Here is a 17,504-nt window from a genome sequence, read left to right as displayed (position 1 = left end):
AAATACCATAAACTGAAAATTTCATCCACCTAACCAGCCGAGAACCGTAGCTTAGCCATGCTTGAAACACTTGGGCCGTATCTTCCAACACGTGTGGAGCATCTCACGTAGTTCATTGAATACTGTAGCGTGGTTGTTTGCCCTAGTGATTGCTCGCCTGTGAGCTGTGGCCTAACATCATGAGACTGTATCATACTGCAGATCACGAGCCCAGGAAAAGATTCTCATCCGGATTCGAAGTATGGTTTCTCTAGAAAGTGTAAAGCTCCACATCAAAAATTATAAGTGGAAGCATCTTGAGCCGAGGACAGCTGTCATTGAATGAAGACGAACGCAACTGGTAGAATATATCCATCACCCCAGAAATCTCCTTCATGACTCTTTCCAGTCAATACCTCTCCCACCCACCCCAGAAGCAATCACTTTCTGTTTTCCGTCACTCTCATGGAGCTTTTTCCTTTTTCAGCACAGAGCCCAGTGTGGGGCTTGAACTCATGATGCTGCCATCAAGACTTGTGCTGAGGTCAAGAATCAGACACTTAACTGACTGAGCCACCCAGATGCTCCCGCAGTTTGTTTGTTTGTTTGGTTTTTTCTCTAAAATTTCATAGCGGGGGGCGCCTGGGTCGTTAAGTGTGTAACTCATGATTTCACCTCAGGTCATGATTTAAGGGTTGTGAGACTAAGCCTCCAGCTTCTGGCTCCGCGCTGGGCATGGAGCCTGCTTGACATTCTCTCTCTCTCCCCACCCCCAGAAGGAAAGGAGGAAAGAGAAAAAGAAAGAAAGAAAGAAAGAAAGAAAGAAAGAAAGAAAGAAAGAAAGAAAGAAAGAAAGAAAATTTCATATGAAATGAATTACACAGTATTTTCTCTTTTGTGTCTTCTTTCACTCAACATAATGCTTTTGAGATTCATTCCAAGTTGTTGCATATAACGTTTATGCAATCCTTTTTATTCCTGAGAATCCCATTGTATGGATGTATCACAGTTTATCCATTTCCCTGTTGAGGGACACTCTGGACTTTTGGGGGCCATTAAGAATAAAGTGGCTATCCCATGTTCACGTACGAGTCTTTCCGTGGATGTACATTTTTGTCTTGGGTACACCTAGGAGCAGATGGCCGGGATGGATGCTAGGTGTATGTTTTAACTTTATAAGAAACTGCCAAAAAGTTTTCCAGTGTTTTCTACCATTTTGCATTCCCATCAGCAATGCATGGAGGGCCCCACATGCCCCACATCCTCACCAGCACTTGTTATGAGCGGTCTTTAATTTTAAACATTCTGGTGGCTGTGAAGAGGTGTCTCATTGTGGTTGTCATTTGCATTGTCCTGACCAATAATGTTGAGTGTTTTCTCATGTGCATATTGGCCATCTGTAGATCTTCTACTTCTTTTTTAAAGATTTTATTTTATTTATTCATGAGAGAGAGAGGCAGAGGCAGAGGGAGATGGAGAAGCAGGCTCCCCGAGGAGCAGGGAGCCGGATGCTGGACTCGATCCCAGGATCACTACCTGAGCCGAAGGCAGACGCTTAACCGACTGAGCCACCTATGGGCCCTGTAGATCTTTTATTAAATCTGTTCAAGTCTTTTACCTAGTTTTTCAAATGGTGTGTCTTTTTTTTTTAAGATTTTTTGTTTATTTATTCGACAGGATAGAGACAGCCAGCGAGAGAGGGAACACAAGCAGGGGGAGTGGGAGAGGAAGAAGCAGGCTCATAGCGGAGGAGCCTGATGTGGGGCTCGATCCCATAACGCCGGGATCACGCCCTGAGCTGAAGGCAGACGCTTAACCGCTGTGCCACCCAGGCGCCCCTAAATGGTGTTGTTTTCTTATTCATGAACTGTAAATGTTTTTTTTATAGAGACAGAGATGCAGGTCTCTGTCAGGCATATCTACTTTGAATATTTTCTCCCAATCTGTGACCTGTCTTCAGTTTCAGTTTTCTAATGTTGTCTTTTGAAAAGCAGAGATATTAAGTGGGGTTTTTTTTAGTTCATTTATTTATTTTTTTAGTAATCTCTGCACCCAACATGGGGCTTGAATTCACGACCCTGAGATCAAGAGTCATATGCTCCGGGTGCCTGGGTGGCTCAGTCGTTAAGCATCTGCCTTTGGCTCAGGTCATGATCCCGGGGTCCTGGGATTGAGCCCCACATCAGGCTCCCTGCTCAGTAGGAAGTCTGCTTCTCCCTTTCCCACTCCCCCTGCTTGTGTTCCCTCTCTCGCTGTGTCTCTCTCTATCAAATAAATAAAATCTTAAAAAAAAAAGTCATATGCTCTTCCGACTGAGCCAGCTAGGCGCCCTGAGATTTTAAGTTATGATGAAGTCCAATTGATCAAATATCAGTCCACATCTTCACCTCTGCACTGTAGGCTGTGTGAGTCCTAAAGCTCTTTTCCAAATACTTCAGCAAGATTTTTTAACCTTTTCCCCTGACTTCCAGATATTTGACCCAATCAATTACTTTTGCTCTGTGCTGCTACTAAGAACAAAAAATTATAACAAACTATCTTTTTTTTTTTTTAACACTTTATTTATTTATTTGACGGACAGAGAGAGCTCACAAGCAGGGGGAGCGGTAGGCAGAGGGAGAGGGAGAAGCAGGCTCCCCACTGAGCGGGGAGCCCGATGCGGGGCTTGATCCCAGGATCCTGGGATCATGACCCAAGCCGAAGGCAGATTCTTGACCAACTGAGCCACCTAGGCACCCAACAATCTTTTTAAAACTAGGAAATAACCTAACGTCATTGAAAAAGAGGTGGCACTGGGCAGGGGGTACACAGGTACAGAGATCAGGGAAGAGGTCTGAGCTGAAGTCAGAGACGGGGGAGTTGTCAGTGTCAATTACGCATTTTCCAAGATGGCAGTCACTCCCGACCTGGGGCTAATGAACACTGGACTGTGGCAAGTCTGAATGAGATGTGCTCCGAGTGGTGAAGCCTTCATATTTAAAAAAGAATCTGCAGGGTCACCTGGGTGGCTCCATCGGTGAAGCATCTGCCTTTGTCTCAGGTTATGATCCCAGGGTCCTGAGATCGAGTCCCGCATCTGGCTCCCTGCTCAGCAGGGAGTCTGCTTCTCCCTCTCCCTCTGCCCCTCCCCCTGCTTGTGCATTCTCTCTCTCTCAAATAAATAAATAAAAATAAAAATGTGTATTGCAAACTGCTGAGTATGTGTGCTTTGTTACACAGCAGAAACTAACACACCTCAAAATGTCACTCCTGCTCTACTTAGAAAACACAGTTATGAGACCCGCCGTAGGTCTTTTTCATTAGTGTGTTAATGAAGGAGCACACGTATTATTATACCGGTAACTTTTATGTTAATATTGAAACCTTTATTTCAAAAATACGGCTGATTCTTATTATTTGTAGTAGTTTTGTTCTGTAAAGTCACTGTGGACACTGACTTAGTGAGTACAGAGCCTTTGTTTCTGGAGAAAATACAGGGTCAGCTTCCTGCCAGCCTCTTATTACAACTTTCGTCAACCCATCAATCCATAACCTTATTTTATGTGCTTTGTGTTTAAACCCATCGTATGGAACCTATAGTGATCTGTTCACACTGAACTCACAGCCAACAGCACTAGAGCGCATGCCTGAACGAAGCTTAGCCTAACAAAGGCACAGCCCAGCCTTCTTGCCCTTAGGAACTCTCTTGGGGTCATTTTAAACAATGAAATCAGGGGCACCTGGGTGGCTCAGTGGGTTAAGCATCTGACTCCTGGTCTCGGGGTCCTGGGATCAAGCCCTGCATTGGGGGGGGGGTCTGCACTCAGCGGGGAGTCTATTTGAGGATTCTTTCCCTCTCCCTCTCTCCCTCCCCCCAACTCACATGCTCTCTCTCTAAAATAAAAGAAATAAATCTTTAAAAAAAAATGAAATCACCCCTAAAACTACAAATATGTCAAGAAACGTGGCACTGAATAGTTCGAGGACAGGATGCTTATTTGCAGTATGAGAGCGGAAGCAAGAAGGCAGAGTGTCATCTTGCTCAACCCTAGCTGAAAAAGTGCACGTTGGGTGAGTCAAATCTTTTGTTGCTCTGAGCATTTGCACGCCTACCGACAACCACAAAAGCCCAGTGAGTGTTAATTTGGGGGCTACAAACAAATTTCAGCGAGTAGGCAAATTCACAAATATGGAATCCGTGAATAATGAGGATCGATTGCTAAGTGGCTTCCTTTGTAATCCTGTGCATCTCATTTTATGTGTTTACAAACATAATTTTGTGAAGGGGGTGATAGCCCTAGAAAGGGGACTACCCGGGGCGCCTGGGTGGCACAGCGGTTAAGCGTCTGCCTTCGGTTCAGGGCGTGATCCCGGCGTTGTGGGATCGAGCCCCACATCAGGCTCTTCTGCTATGAGCCTGCTTCTTCCTCTCCCACTCCCCCTGCTTGTGTTCCCTCTCTCGCTGGCTGTCTCTATCTCTGTCAAATAAATAAATAAAATCTTAAAAAAAAAAAAAAAAAAAGAAAGGGGACTACCCCCTGGTCTAAATATAGGAGTGACCAGCCTAAAAGGTTCAGAAGGAGCTGTGGGAGGAGAAAAACGAGAAGAGGGTGGTGTTCTGGCTGCCCTGTGTAGGAAGCTCATAGCTTTCTTCTAGAACTAGCTAGAAAGACTTCATGACCATCAACACAGGATAAGCTAGAATAAATAAATCATGCAAGAGGGAAAAAAATGGGATTAGCTGGGCGTGATCCCGGCGTTACTGGATCGAGCCCCACATCAGGCTCCTCCGCTATGAGCCTGCTTCTTCCTCTCCCACTCCCCCTGCTTGTGTTCCCTCTCTCACTGGCTGTCTCTATCTCTGTCAAATAAATAAATAAATAATCTTTAAAAAAAATTTTTTTTTAAATGGGATTAGCTGGAATTGTATCCACAGATACCCTCAAGTATGCTGTATGTTCAAGTGAGAGGCACTTGAAGGTGCTCCAAATAAACATTTCTAGAACGAAGGAACTGGCTCTTTCCTCAATTCATAAATCAGAGAGAGAGCAAGAGAGAGAGAGAGAGATCTCTTAGCCAAATCTCCTACTTAGAACTTTAGTTCTCGAGAGAAAGGACAATTCAATACCTGAACAAGTTTTTAATATGAAAAAATTTTAAGCAATTTCTTTTTGGCAAAAACAGGGAGGGCAGCCACCACCCCGCAACCCTGAGTGGAATAGGAAGGGCTGAAAAAGCACACAAAGAGCATAGAGACAGGAGGTCTAATCTTGTAGCAGCTTCTGAGGAAGATCTCAGTCCAGGGGTAAGTTCAAGTCCACAGGTGAAATGGCCAGGATGCCCTCCTGGAGGGGAAAAGTGGAAGAGCTCGTGAGCATTCGCAGAAAGAGCCCACCCTCCATTCACAGTGGCGTACCCACCAGCCCAGTGACAAGAGAGACAGGTATAGGGGTGGGGGGATGGGGATCCAAGGAATCAGAGACCCATGGGTGGATGGGGACAGAGTCCTGGAAAAAGGGAGGAGAGACAAAGCCCCAGGGGGGAGGGCAGAGCACCGGTGTCGGGGAGAAAGAGACACAGGGACCAGAGACTCAGAGACGGGGAACAGGGTCCTGGCGTTTTAACGATCAAGAGCCCTGGCTTTACGTCAAAGTCCTGAGTCCCATCCTCTACATGAGGGACATTCTCCATAAAATCGGGATAACATCCAATCCTATAAGGTTGCTGTGGGGTTTACATGGAATCATTTCACTCAAAGTCTTTGCCTGTGCACGTGGCCAAAAAATAAAACAATTTCACAAATAAACAACACGCATCTGCAGCTACGCTCTGGACACGTAGATCTGCTGTCCCTCCTCATCTCCCTTTGAGGTCTGAAGGGTATCTCTACCCTAACTGGACCACTTGGATTCATCTCTGACTCTTCTTCAAACGTGCTCCCTCCCTTCTCCCCCCCACCCCTCATCCTCCGGATCTCAGGGAGCACCAGGTGCAGCCCTCCGGCTGCTAGGGCCAGCATCCTTGCCTCCCGTCTTCCACCCATTAGCACTCATCAATAGCACTCATAATCCACTCCATAAGCAAAATCTGTCAGCTCTACCTCTAAATTAACTGGGAGACTCCTCCACTACCCCCACCGTGGTCGGATCCATCCCCATCTCCTCCCTGAACCAGCGCAGACACCTCCTCCCAACTCCTTACTTCCGCCTCGCCCTCTACAGTATTGCCCGATGCTGCCGCTAGAGGGCGCAAGTTAACACTTAAGTCAGCTCACGTCGCCCTCTGCTCAGAAAGCTAGAGGGACTCGGGCTCACGCAGAGTCAGAGTCCAAGTTCTTACCTTCACAAGGCCCCGCCCCTCCTGCTCTCATCTCTCGCCTTCTGCCCTTCACTCACCCTGCTTCGGCCCTACTTGCCTTTCCTCTCCGCTCCTCAAACACACCTGGCCAGCTCCTGCCAGTCTGTGAAGCAATGGTTACATCCTGAGAGCATGGCATACAGCTTTCTGTCCCTGAATCCCCACAGCGACGAGGCAGGTAAGTGAACGGTGCCTGTTGGGCGGGGGGGGGGGGGGGGGGGGGGGGGGGGGGGGGGAACTGGTGCTCAGGTAGCTGGGGCGTTGCCAAGGTCACACTGCCAGTGCGCTGGAACCCTATCCACCTCTGAGCCTGGCAATGGATTTAAAGCAGTGAGCAAGCTAGGTAAGACGCCCTGGTCTTGTGAAGCTGATAGGTCAGGGGCAAGAGAAAACAAAAAACAAAAAGAAATAATAAGTAAAACAAGTCAATCCTACCATCTGGTAGAAGCTGTTAGAAGCTACAGAGTGTTATGGAAGGAAGTAAAGCAATGAAGAGGGAAAGGGAGTGGGTGGGAAAGTCTGGAGGTGGCTGCGATTTTAAATGGGGACCGGGGAGGCCTCACTGGGGGTGACACCTGAATGGAGCAGAGGAAGCGAGGCAGGGGGATACCTGGGCAAGCCCATTGTGGCAGGCAGTGTCAGAGAAGCAGACAGCCACCAGATAATCACGCAAATGCCCACAGGATGCCAAGATCTTACAGATATGATCCTACTTTAATCTTTACAATAACTCTTTGAGATAGTTCTATTTTCCCCACTGGACAGATAAGGAAACCGAGGCCCAGGAAGGGGTCTCCCTTGTTTCCCACTCATAACTGTCAGTGTATATCAGAATGGTTTAAGCCGGGCAGAGCGCCTGCACTGATTACCTAGTGGTGTGCAGTAGGTGCTCAATAAACACAGAACAGATGAATGGTAGGGCTGGGAGAACGCGTGTCATGTCTGAAAAGAAGCCGAAGAAGCCACCATCCCCACCACACAGACACAAGTTACAACTGGGTAAACGGAGGCCCAGAGAAGCTTTGGCAGCTCACCCAGCCCCCGTGTGCCTGGATCCAGGGCCCGAAGCTGTGCACGTGCTCCACACTGAGTCCGGCCAGGGTGCCCCCCAGCCGGGCCACGCGGCGACTCAGCTCCATGGCCAGGGCCAGACGGGCCAGGGGCTCCGGGGAAGGCGGCGGGGGCCCAGGGCAGGGCAAGTTGGGGCGTGGGCGGCTGGGAAGAGGGGTGTCCTCCCGGCTGGAGAACAGCTCCACTAGGCGGGCGAAGGAGCCCGCTGAGAGGCGGGCCAGCTTTCCGCGCAGGGCCGGGTCCGAGGCCAGCTGTGGAGCGGGGAAGAGAAAAGGCTGGGTCGGCCTCCGCCACGCCCCCGTAGCCAGCCAATAGGAGGCTGGGAGGCGTGGCTTCTTAGTTGAAGAGATCCCGACACGGGATCAAAGCCACGCCCTCATCCATCACACCAGCCAATCATAGACCAGAATCTGTGGTCTCTGCCAAACTACTCCTAGAAAGGTGGCCGACAGCCCGTGAGGGCCAGGCCCTAATCATCTGAGTTCTAGAACACAGATCTTATAGCCACGTCGCCTACGGGTTCCCTGAGAGCCCCGGAGACCGGGTTAGTGCCTACAACAACCCTGCCTTCCACCGTACAACTGATATTATAGGATCATACACTTCGCCCAAGCTCCTGAGCCAATCCAGTTCCAGGACCGAGTCATAAGCCAGACTTCCTCGGGCAGTTCCTTTCCCCCCACATTCTAAGGTATGCCCCTATATAGTTAACCAGGGCTTCCGATTTTAGACAGCCCTCTCCAAACCAGCCCCCCTCCCACCACCATACAGTCCCTAATTCCTCAACGGGTCCCAGTTTCCCAGATCATTTCGGGTGGCCACACCCCTCGTCTTAGGGATGCCCTCTAACGGTGAATGCAAGCTGCTGTGTAAGGTGCTGCCCTGACCACAACCCGGCGGAGAAGCTTAGCACGTTGGACTCCATACTGCTTCTGTTTCCCTTACTGCTGGGACCCATAGTTAGAAACTTCTGCTTAGCCCTTCACGTAGGCATGTTACAGCTAAGATTCGCAAAAACTTTTTTTTTTTTTTTTACCGGAAATCTACCTCACCGGAGGAGATAAGGAGGTACTTACAGAAATGACTATACTCTATGTAAGATTTATAGGAACGACATGACCTGTACACAAACATCAACTGACCGAGAACAGGGTACCTGGGTGGCTCAGTCGGTCAAGTGTCTGCTTTCCGCTCAGGTCAAGATCCCAGGGTCCTGGGATGGAGCCCCGCATCAGGCTCCCCACTGAGTGGGGAGTCTGCTTCTCCCTCTCCCTCTGTCCTTCCCCCCCAGCTCGTGCTCTCTGTCTCTCTCAAATAAATAAATAAAATCTCTAATAAATAAGTAAAACCTCTTTATTCTTAAAAATATTTTATTATTTATTTGACAGAGAGAGACAGAGAGCGGTAACACAAGAAGGGGGAGTGGGAGAGGGAGAAAAGGCTCCCCGTGGAGCAGGGAGCCCAATGGGGGGCTCAATCCCAGGGTTCTGGGATCATGACCTGCCTGAGCCAAAGGCAGATGCTTAAGGACTGAGCCACCCCGGTGCCCCAAGTAAAACCTCTTTAAACAAAAACAACTGACCAAGGACAAAAGACGTTACACAACCTTCCTTTGTTGTCTACAGACATCAGTCACCTTTTGACTCCATTCCCCTCCCCCTTCCCCCATTCCTAACATAAAGCAGCTCAAATATCATGCTGGGGGAGATGGTTCTTTGAGATGGTTGTCTGCCATCTCCTAGGAGTGCTGGCTTTCCAAATAAAGTCGCTTTCCTTACCCCGATATCTTGCCTCTCGGCTTATTGGCCTGTGGTGCTGGGAGCAGAATGAGCTTGGACCCCCTTACAAACCCTTCATAGAAGCCGAGTCCCACCCTCTCCTCACCTGACCATCTAATGAGAATGCAGATCCAGGTCCTGATGCCAGTGCCCAACCACCCCACAATCCCTATCCTAGCTAAGGGATGGAACAGACTGCCTGTCACCTTCTGATTGATGACTTCTGCCTCTTCCTCCAGCAAGACCACCAGCTTCCGCAGTAGGGCTTCCTTCTCTGTGGGTGGGGCTCCCTGTAACTCTGGGGGGCAGAAGAGAATTCAGCTGGGGGCAGAACCCTGCCCACCCATCTGCCCTCATCCTTCTCCGGGGTCCCTCAGTACCTCACCTGGGCTAGGTGGGGATCTCAATTGCTCTTGGACCAGCTGTTCCAGCCGCTGGGCCACCAGAGCATAGAAATCTGGAGTAGCTGGGCCTGGTGTGAAAAGAGCCAATGATGGGGTCTCTGGGACATCGGGAAGTTATGGATTCTCTCCTTGTCCCAACAACCTCGCCAGGTAGCAATGATTCCATTTCATAATGGGGTAAACTGAGGCCCAGTGAGCACACTTGGTAAAAGGCCTTTGTACTTCCCATTTTATTGTGTCCCCCAAACTAGACTTAGAATGTTAGAGCTGAACTAGACCTTGAAGATGATCCTTTCCAAGAAAGGCAAACACAGGGCACTCCAGCTATTACCACTCTATCCCTTGCTGGTTTCAGGCGTCATCAACTGATCAAGAACTCTTCTCCCCAGCTGCGAAATCCTTTTCAAGCTAGCACTCTCGGTAGCCACTATTAGTCTATCCAGGCTTACATATGAGAGGAAACCTTTTGGTTACTCTTGATCGAGTCCACAGACACCCCCCCCCCACATGCACACATTCCTACTTTGCTTCTGCAGAAATATAGGAGCAAGAAAGAAAAGGAATTTCCCAGAGTCATGTAACCAAACAGCCAGGGAGTTGTGACTGAAAACCAGGTCTCCTACTGCGGGTATTGGAGGCTACAAAGTCCTAGGGTAGGGAAGCATGCATGGGAGGAGAGAGATAACAAACAGAAAAGGGGACCAAAAGCCCCCCTGTGAAGCCAGCTCACAGAACTGACAGACAGCAATGTAACTGGGGGTGGGGGGACAGAGAATGGTGAGGGTAGTCCCCACTCAGCTCCCCTCTTAGCTGAGTGATCTTGGACTAGCTCCTTATCTTTTCTATGCTTTTAAGAATCAAAGCTTCTTAAAAAAAAAAAAAAAAAAAGAATCAAAGCTTCTGGCCCTGCCAGTTCATGGGTGATCTAGGGAAATCTCTTACCAGGCTCTGAAACATAGCATGGGCGGAGGGGCAGGGAGCAAGGCCGAGGGGATTCAGGGGGAACTGCTCCTCGCCCCAGGGGGCAGGGAAGACATCTTCGAAGGCGGCTCAGGAAATCTGTTGGCTCCTCCTGGGCAGGACTCCTGGGGAAGGGGACCTCAGAGAGTGACCCCAGAGGCCCCTTTGCAAGCAGTCCCTTTTTCCTCCCACTGAAGGCCTCTCACTGCAACCCCAGGGACGAGGAAAAGAGCCAGATATAAAGAGAGGGGAACGCAGACAGACTGAGACCAGGCACAAGAGTTAGAGAGGGCCCCACCCCAGATGCAGGCTCCTGAGGGAGGAGGGCAACTCCTCTTACCTGGGTGGGGTTGGAATGGGGGACCCGGCAGCCTCACCTCGCCTAAAGAAGGCAGCTAGGACTCTCACCGTGTCCTCCCGGAGGCCCAGCTCTTCCGAGCCCGCCATGGGGGCACCTATGAAAGAGGGAGCTGGGGGATGGACTCCAGCATTGAACTGAGGTGGAGGATTGGGGCCTAAATGCCTGGTCCCTGAATAAGGAGGTCAGGACCCGTGAGTTCCCAGGGGAAGAAGGGCTGAGAGTCTGAACTCCTAAGTCCTTTAGGGGAGTTAGGGTCTGGGGACCCAGACTCTTGAGTCCTCAGAGGGAGAAGAGGGATGAGGACGAAGACTCCTTGATCCTTGGAGAGGAAGCGTCTGGGAACCCGGATTCCTGGGTCTAAGGGAGAAAGGGACTGGGGGCTGGACTCGAGTTTTCGGAGAAGAGGGTTGGGGGACCTGAATTCTTGAGTCTGAGAGAGAAGGGGACTTGGGGCTCCGACTTCTGGATTCTGAAGGCATATGCCAAGCTGCTCAAACGCTTAGAGAATCGGGAACTACGAATCCCAGAAGGCTTCATGGCAAATCTTCCCCTCGGTCCGCTCTTGCTCTCCGCGCAGCCAGCTTGGGAGGTGTAGTTTCCTTATCCGACCCAGGCTGGAATCTTGGGGACCCGGGGCGCACAGATGTCGGGGAAGCGGGACTGAGGTGCCCGCTCCGAGATCCCGGCCTCTTCCCCTCTCACCCCAGCCCTCCCAAAGGCCCGGCTTACCTGGGGCCGGAGCCGCCACCCCCTCCTCCTTCACTGAATGTGCATAAACTTTCCTTAGTTCAACTTTCCCGCGCCTGCGCACTGGGCCGGGTTGGCGACGGCCCTATTGTGGGAGAGGCGGAGCGCTGGATGCCCATCTAATTTGCATGTGACGTTCCCAGCATGCCATTGGCAGGAAGGCCGAAAAAGGGCATGGGGTGGGGCCACCGGGCTTTTGGTGCCTCCTCTTTGGTTCTGGAGTCAGTCAACCCACCGCGGATAAAGTTGTTTTAATTTCGTGAAATCGATAGAAAAGAAGACCACATTACTCTGAAGCTCAGCTGACAGGAAGGAGGGTGTGCAGCTGCAAGTTCGAGAGCTATCGGACCCCGAAAGGCAGGGGTCGGTCCTACACCCAGCGCGCCGCGACCCTCCGCGTAGGTAACAGGGAAGATCTAGGGAATTGGTGGCGTCCGGGCCGAGAAGCGCGAGAAAGAATGGGTCTGCCCTGAGAGTCCAGAGGGTCACTGTGTACTCTAGGGAAAGTGAAGCAATGGGTGGTGCTGGATGTCGGCTGTAAAAAAAAAAAACAAAACAAAACAAAAAAAAAACAACACAACAAAAAACAAACAAAAAAAACAGAAAAAGTAGCGGGGAAGGGGGAAAGGGCAGGCGTCTGCGGGAGAGAAGGGAGAGAAGAGTGGACTCTGAAAATGGGAGGCAGTCCACTCTACAGAGTGTGTGTGTGTGTGCGCGCGTGCGCGCGCGCGCCCGCCCCCCCTAGAGGAGAGAGGCTGTTGGGGCGTCCGGTCTATGATTGCATGGTGGATGGAGGGTCTACGGTGGAAATGGGCGGGGGCCTCTTCTGTGGGGGAATTGTAGAAGCGGTCTACAAGACGGATAAGTGCGGGAGGTAGAGATCTACAAGTGAATAACGTCTGCCCTGAAATAACTAGGGGAGGCTCTACCTTGGAAGTAGAGGTAACTGCGTTGGGTAATGTGGGGGAGGGGAGAGGAGAAAAGGGTTTACAACGGAAAAGGGAAGGATCTACACTGGCGGAATTGGGGAGGTAGAGGGTCTGCGCCGAAAAAGGTGGGGAAAGAAGGGGAATCTCAAATGCATTGGGGAGGAAGTCTTCGATGAATTAGGGGAGCCTGTCTGGAGGATGAAAAGAGGAGGTGTCTTGTTTTATAACCCAGGAAAACATAAGTGAGGGACACTGCACCGCGGCCCCAAGAGAGGAAGGTCTGGGTGCGGAACCCTCGGGCCGGATGGCCCTAAGAGGCCGTCCGCGCCCACGAACTGTCCTCTCAGCGCAGGCTGGACCATGGGAACCCCAAAGCCGCGGATCCTGCCCTGGCTGGTGTCGCAGCTGGACCTGGGGCAGCTGGAAGGGGTGGCCTGGCTGGACGAGAGCCGCACGCGCTTCCGCATCCCTTGGAAGCACGGCTTGCGGCAGGATGCCCAGCAGGAGGACTTCGGCATCTTCCAGGTGCGTGAGCTTCCCGGACGCGGGGAACCCTGAGCTAGCAGCAGGGAGGGGGTGGACTCGCAGGGGGCGGAGCCGAGAAAGTGGGCTTAGCACGCGTGTGGTTGGCCGGCGCTGACGCCCGCAGGTGGAGGTGAGTGGAGTTAGGACAAGACTGGGCAGGGTTGGTAGGATCAGCCCACGGATGTCGGATAGCAGGCAAGGTTGGAGCGGCCGGGTTCCGGAAAAAGAACCGGAAAAGTGGGGTTAGAACTCGAAAGAAATGCGGGGCGCCTGGGTGGCACAGCGGTTAAAGCCTCTGCCTTCGGCTCAGGGCGTGATCCCGGCGTTATGGGATCGAGCCCCACATCAGGCACTTCCGCTATGAGCCTGCTTCTTCCTCTCCCACTCCCCCTGCTTGTGTTCCCTCTCTCGCTGGCTGTCTCTATCTCTGTCGAATGAATAAATAAAATAAATCTTTAAAAAAAAAAAAAGAACTCAAAAGAAATGCAAACTGGGCGTTCAGGGCTCGCAGAGGGCGGGGCTCGGAACCTTAGGGGTGAGACTTGGCCCCGAAGCTGAGGTGATTTCTCACCAAATTAGGATACAGCCTCGGTGGTAACCCAAGTTAGAATGCGAGGGGGCGGCCTTATTACAGAAGGTGTCCTGGGGCAGGTTGGTGGCAGAGTTAGACACCCAGTATGCTCTGGAAGGCTGGCTTAGAAAGCAAAGCTTTTCAAAAGGTGAAGATGAAGGGCCTTAGGATGCAGAGAATCCAAGAGTTTGGGGATGGATCCTTGCCGAGTTAAAACGCAGGGGAGAGAACCCTTGGGGCGGGGTCTCGGTCATCCTCCTCACTGTCCTGGTACCCACTGAATCCCCAGGCGTGGGCAGAAGCCAGCGGTGCCTACACTCCTGGAAAGGATAAACCTGATCTGCCCACCTGGAAGAGGAACTTCCGATCCGCCCTGAACCGGAAGGAGGGGTTGCGTTTAGCCGAGGATCGGAGCAAGGACCCCCACGACCCGCACAAGGTCTATGAGTTTGTGATCTCAGGTGTGCCAGACGTGGGGCTTCCCATGGGGGGATGGGATCTTGAGCATGCCCAACACCCTACTCCACTCACCACCTTCCTCGACAGGAGCTGGGAACCTTCCTGAATTGGACACCTCTCCGGACACCAACGGCAGATGCAATACCTCGGATACCCAGGTAAGAATGCACCCCAACCCTCTTGCCCTCAGTCTGACCCATCTTCTCTCTGTGTCCCCATGGCCTTGTTCAGGCGTCCTCTTCTCCCCCTGGACCATCACCCCAGGCTTCCTCCTGAGCCTCCATCCTCTCTCCTGCAGGCTGTCCCCCAACCAGACCTAGAGCTGACCCTGTCCCTCCCCTGCTCATAGCCCTTCCATGGCTTCCAGCATCCTCAGGAGAAAATTCAGAGCGTTCCCCAGGCATTTAGGGCCCCCAGAATTTCATAGCTTCTGTTGCTATTTAGAGTACCCTCAGCCTCTTGGGAACCCTGAACCACCCTACCCTCGATCGTGCTGTTATCTGTGACAGGGCAAGTCCCCTCTGAAATTGTGTCCAGCCTTCTCTGCCTAGGTCTTGCTTGCATAGGGTCAGATCCTTGGGCTGGAATTAGCTGCTCCCCTTGAGCCAACGGTAACACCCAGCATATAGCAGAGCATATATTTTGCTGTCTGTGCCCACGGTTGTCTCCCCACCCCCCGCATCATCCCCTCACAGGAAGCCCCTTGAGGGCAGTGCTCAGGTCTGACTCCTCTCTGGGTCCCAAGGCCTGGCCCATATGAAGTCTCTAGAAAAGGCTATGGAAATGCCCAGATCTTTTTTTTCTTCTCTCCAGGAAGACATACTAGAGGGGTTACTGAGTGACATGGTCTTGGCCCCATTGCCAGATGGGGGGCCCTCGAGCCTGGCTGTGGTCCCTGAGCAGACCCCTCCATTCTTACTGAGCCCCACTGTAGACATCCCTGCTCCCTGCCCGAACTCGGAGCTCCCTGAAAACCCCCTGAGGCGGCTCTTGGTGCCTGAGGAACGTGAGTGCCAGCTGTGGCGTGGGAGGTGCTGGGGCGATGGGTCCCCTTATGCTCTCTCAATCTCACTCCCCCTTCATGTCACTTCTGCCACTGCCCAGAGTGGGAGTTCGAGGTGACTGCCTTCTACCGGGGCCGCCAAGTCTTCCAGCAGACGGTCTTCTGCCCGAGGGGCCTGCGGCTGGTGGCATCAGAAGCAGGGGACGGGACGCTGCCTGGACAGCCAATAATACTGCCAGACCCTGGGGTGTCGCTGACAGACAGGGGCGTGATGGGCTACGTGAGGCGTGTGCTGAGCTGCCTGGGCGGGGGACTAGCTCTGTGCAGGGCAGGACAGCGGCTCTGGGCCCGGAGGCTGGGGCACTGCCACACATACTGGGCCTTGGGCGAGGAGCTCCTCCCTGACAGCAGTCATGGGCCCAGTGGCGAGGTCCCTAAGGATGAGGAAGGAGACGTGTTCGACCTGAGGCCCTTCATGTCAGGTGAGTGAGGCAAGGCCTTATAGCTCTGCTGTGGAAAGAGTAGGTCACGGTGGTTAAGAAATCTGGGGTCTGGGGGCGCCTGAGTGGCTCAGTCGGTTAAGTGTTTGACTCTTGATTTTGGCTCAGGTCATGATCTCAGGGTCGTGAGATCAAGCCCCGAGTTGGGCTCTGCACTGAGCGTGGAGCCTGCTTAAGATTCTCTCTCTCTTCCTCTCCCTCTGCTGCTCCCTGCCACTCTCCCTCCCTCTCTAAATGAAACGAAAAGAGATTTCAAACCTCCAGACCCCAGAGTTCCAACTCAGACCCTGCTGCTTTGCTTGTGCTATAACCTGGGGTAAAAGATGGGACTGCTGGGAGTCTGCCTGAGGACTGTCTCCTCTGCTGGAGCTGGTAGGAGGCACAGGGCCCAGTGTGCAGACAGTGCTGGAGGAATTAACTGCCATCGTCCTCAGCATTACCAGTTATTATGTAGATAGACACAGGAGAGAGAAGTCCTCCAGGGCTTTGTTATCCAGTAGCTATCTCTGCAGTGATGGAAATGTTCTGGATTTGCACTGTCCAGTCTGGTATCCACCAGCCACATGTGCCTATTGAGTACTTAGGCCAATGCAACTGAGGAAGTTTTAAATTGTATTTGCTTTTAATTAGTTATTATTTAAATGGAAATAGCCACAGTGGCTAGTGGCTGTCAGGAGCACGTGGCCTTAGGGGGTTAAAGAACAGAAACTGCCAACCACCTCGTACTCCAGAATCAGGGAACGTCTTTGTGGGGAGTACTCCTTCCAATCCCAAATGGGGGGGGGGGTAGTTTAGATCTTCCAGCCCCACCATGATGGGAGGAAAAACATTTAAGATTGTGCCGGGACTTTTCCTAGATCAGCAGCCATCCGGTCATGGTGGTGTAAGTATGTCAGGCTTCAGGTCAGGGGAGAAGGTGAGGCTGATAGGTTTGGGGGCAGAGAGGGGCAGGTGGTGGAGGGGCCTCTTCCCATGCCTGACTAGAATCTCGGGCCCCCAGATCTGATTGCCTTCATCGAAGGAAGCCGACACTCACCACGCTACACCCTCTGGTTCTGCGTGGGGGAGCCATGGCCCCAGGACCAGCCGTGGACCAAGAAGCTCGTGATGGTCAAGGTGCTGCAGTCCTGGGCTCCTGGAGCTAAGGGGTGGATCTTAACGAAGGGAGGAGGAACTACAACTTCCAGAAGCCCCTCTGAGGAACTACAACTTCCAAGATTCTCTGCAACCACCAGTTCCTCATCCCCAGGAGCTTCTGGGTGTCCCTCTCATGGCCTCACCCCCAGAACTTGTTTTGAACTCTCAAAACCATGTGGAAGTCGGTGGACTACAAGTCCTAGCAGCCTCTGTGAGGAACTACAGCTCCTAGGAGTCCTCTGACGACAGGCTGCTTAGCCCTAGGTTCTGGGAACCCCTCTGGCTTCTCAGCCCTAGGAAACTTCTCAGGCCACTGGTGGCTGTGGTTATGGGGGAACCTACAACTCCCAGCAGCCCTGGGCCTAATGGTTCCTCCTGGGTTACAGTCGGGGCTGCTGGGAGTTGTAGTCCACTCAACCCCACCCCTGACAGTAAACAGTGTTGTCTTTCCCCTGACTCCTGTTTCTCCCCCCCACCTCCTGCAGGTTGTTCCCACATGCCTCAGGGCCCTGCTGGACATGGCACGGTCAGGGGGCGCTTCCTCACTGGAGAACACTGTGGACCTGCACATTTCCAACAGCTACCCACTCACTCTCACCTCAGACCAGTACAAGGCCTACCTCCAGGACCTGGTTGAGGACATGGATTTCTAGGTCACTAGGGAGGTCTGACCCCTCACCCCTCCTCCTCCTGCCTTCACCTTAGCCAATAAACTATTTCTTGCTACTATCACCACTTGTGTGT

At 52.1% G+C, this 17,504-nt stretch overlaps 2 protein-coding genes across 11 annotated transcripts; one reads left to right on the top strand and one right to left on the bottom strand.

Annotated features, from left to right (window-relative positions):
* Positions 1-5,083: 5,083 nt before the first annotated feature.
* On the bottom strand, positions 5,084-11,732 carry BCL2L12 (BCL2 like 12). 2 transcript variants are annotated; one of them, XM_048223768.2, is made up of 7 exons: positions 11,619-11,732; positions 10,869-10,998; positions 10,511-10,653; positions 9,550-9,636; positions 9,371-9,462; positions 7,350-7,637; positions 5,084-5,303 (listed from the first exon to the last, which is right to left on the bottom strand). In XM_048223768.2, the coding sequence occupies exons 2-7, from the start codon at positions 10,973-10,975 to the stop codon at positions 5,253-5,255; spliced, it is 768 nt and encodes a 255-aa protein (XP_048079725.1). In that variant the 5' UTR covers positions 10,976-10,998; positions 11,619-11,732; the 3' UTR covers positions 5,084-5,252. The 2 variants fall into 2 exon arrangements, with proteins under 2 accessions (XP_048079725.1, XP_044233999.1); XM_044378064.3 differs by having other exon boundaries at positions 10,869-10,983.
* IRF3 (interferon regulatory factor 3) lies at positions 6,268-17,492 on the top strand. Of its 9 annotated transcripts, none has more exons than XM_057314554.1 (8): positions 6,274-6,493; positions 12,918-13,090; positions 13,951-14,122; positions 14,208-14,278; positions 14,934-15,126; positions 15,225-15,605; positions 16,624-16,739; positions 17,246-17,492. In XM_057314554.1, the coding sequence occupies exons 1-8, from the start codon at positions 6,448-6,450 to the stop codon at positions 17,411-17,413; spliced, it is 1,320 nt and encodes a 439-aa protein (XP_057170537.1). In that variant the 5' UTR covers positions 6,274-6,447; the 3' UTR covers positions 17,414-17,492. The 9 variants fall into 9 exon arrangements, with proteins under 9 accessions (XP_057170535.1, XP_057170537.1, XP_026337596.1 ...); XM_048223766.2 differs by lacking the exon at positions 6,274-6,493 and adding an exon at positions 11,804-12,034 and having other exon boundaries at positions 12,913-13,090; XM_057314552.1 differs by having other exon boundaries at positions 6,268-6,493; positions 16,624-17,492.
* Positions 17,493-17,504: the final 12 nt, after the last annotated feature.

Source organism: Ursus arctos, unplaced genomic scaffold (assembly GCF_023065955.2).
Source record: "Ursus arctos isolate Adak ecotype North America unplaced genomic scaffold, UrsArc2.0 scaffold_19, whole genome shotgun sequence".
In the NCBI taxonomy this organism is placed as follows: Eukaryota; Metazoa; Chordata; class Mammalia; order Carnivora; family Ursidae; genus Ursus; species Ursus arctos.
This window is presented reverse-complemented; position numbering and strand designations above follow the sequence as displayed.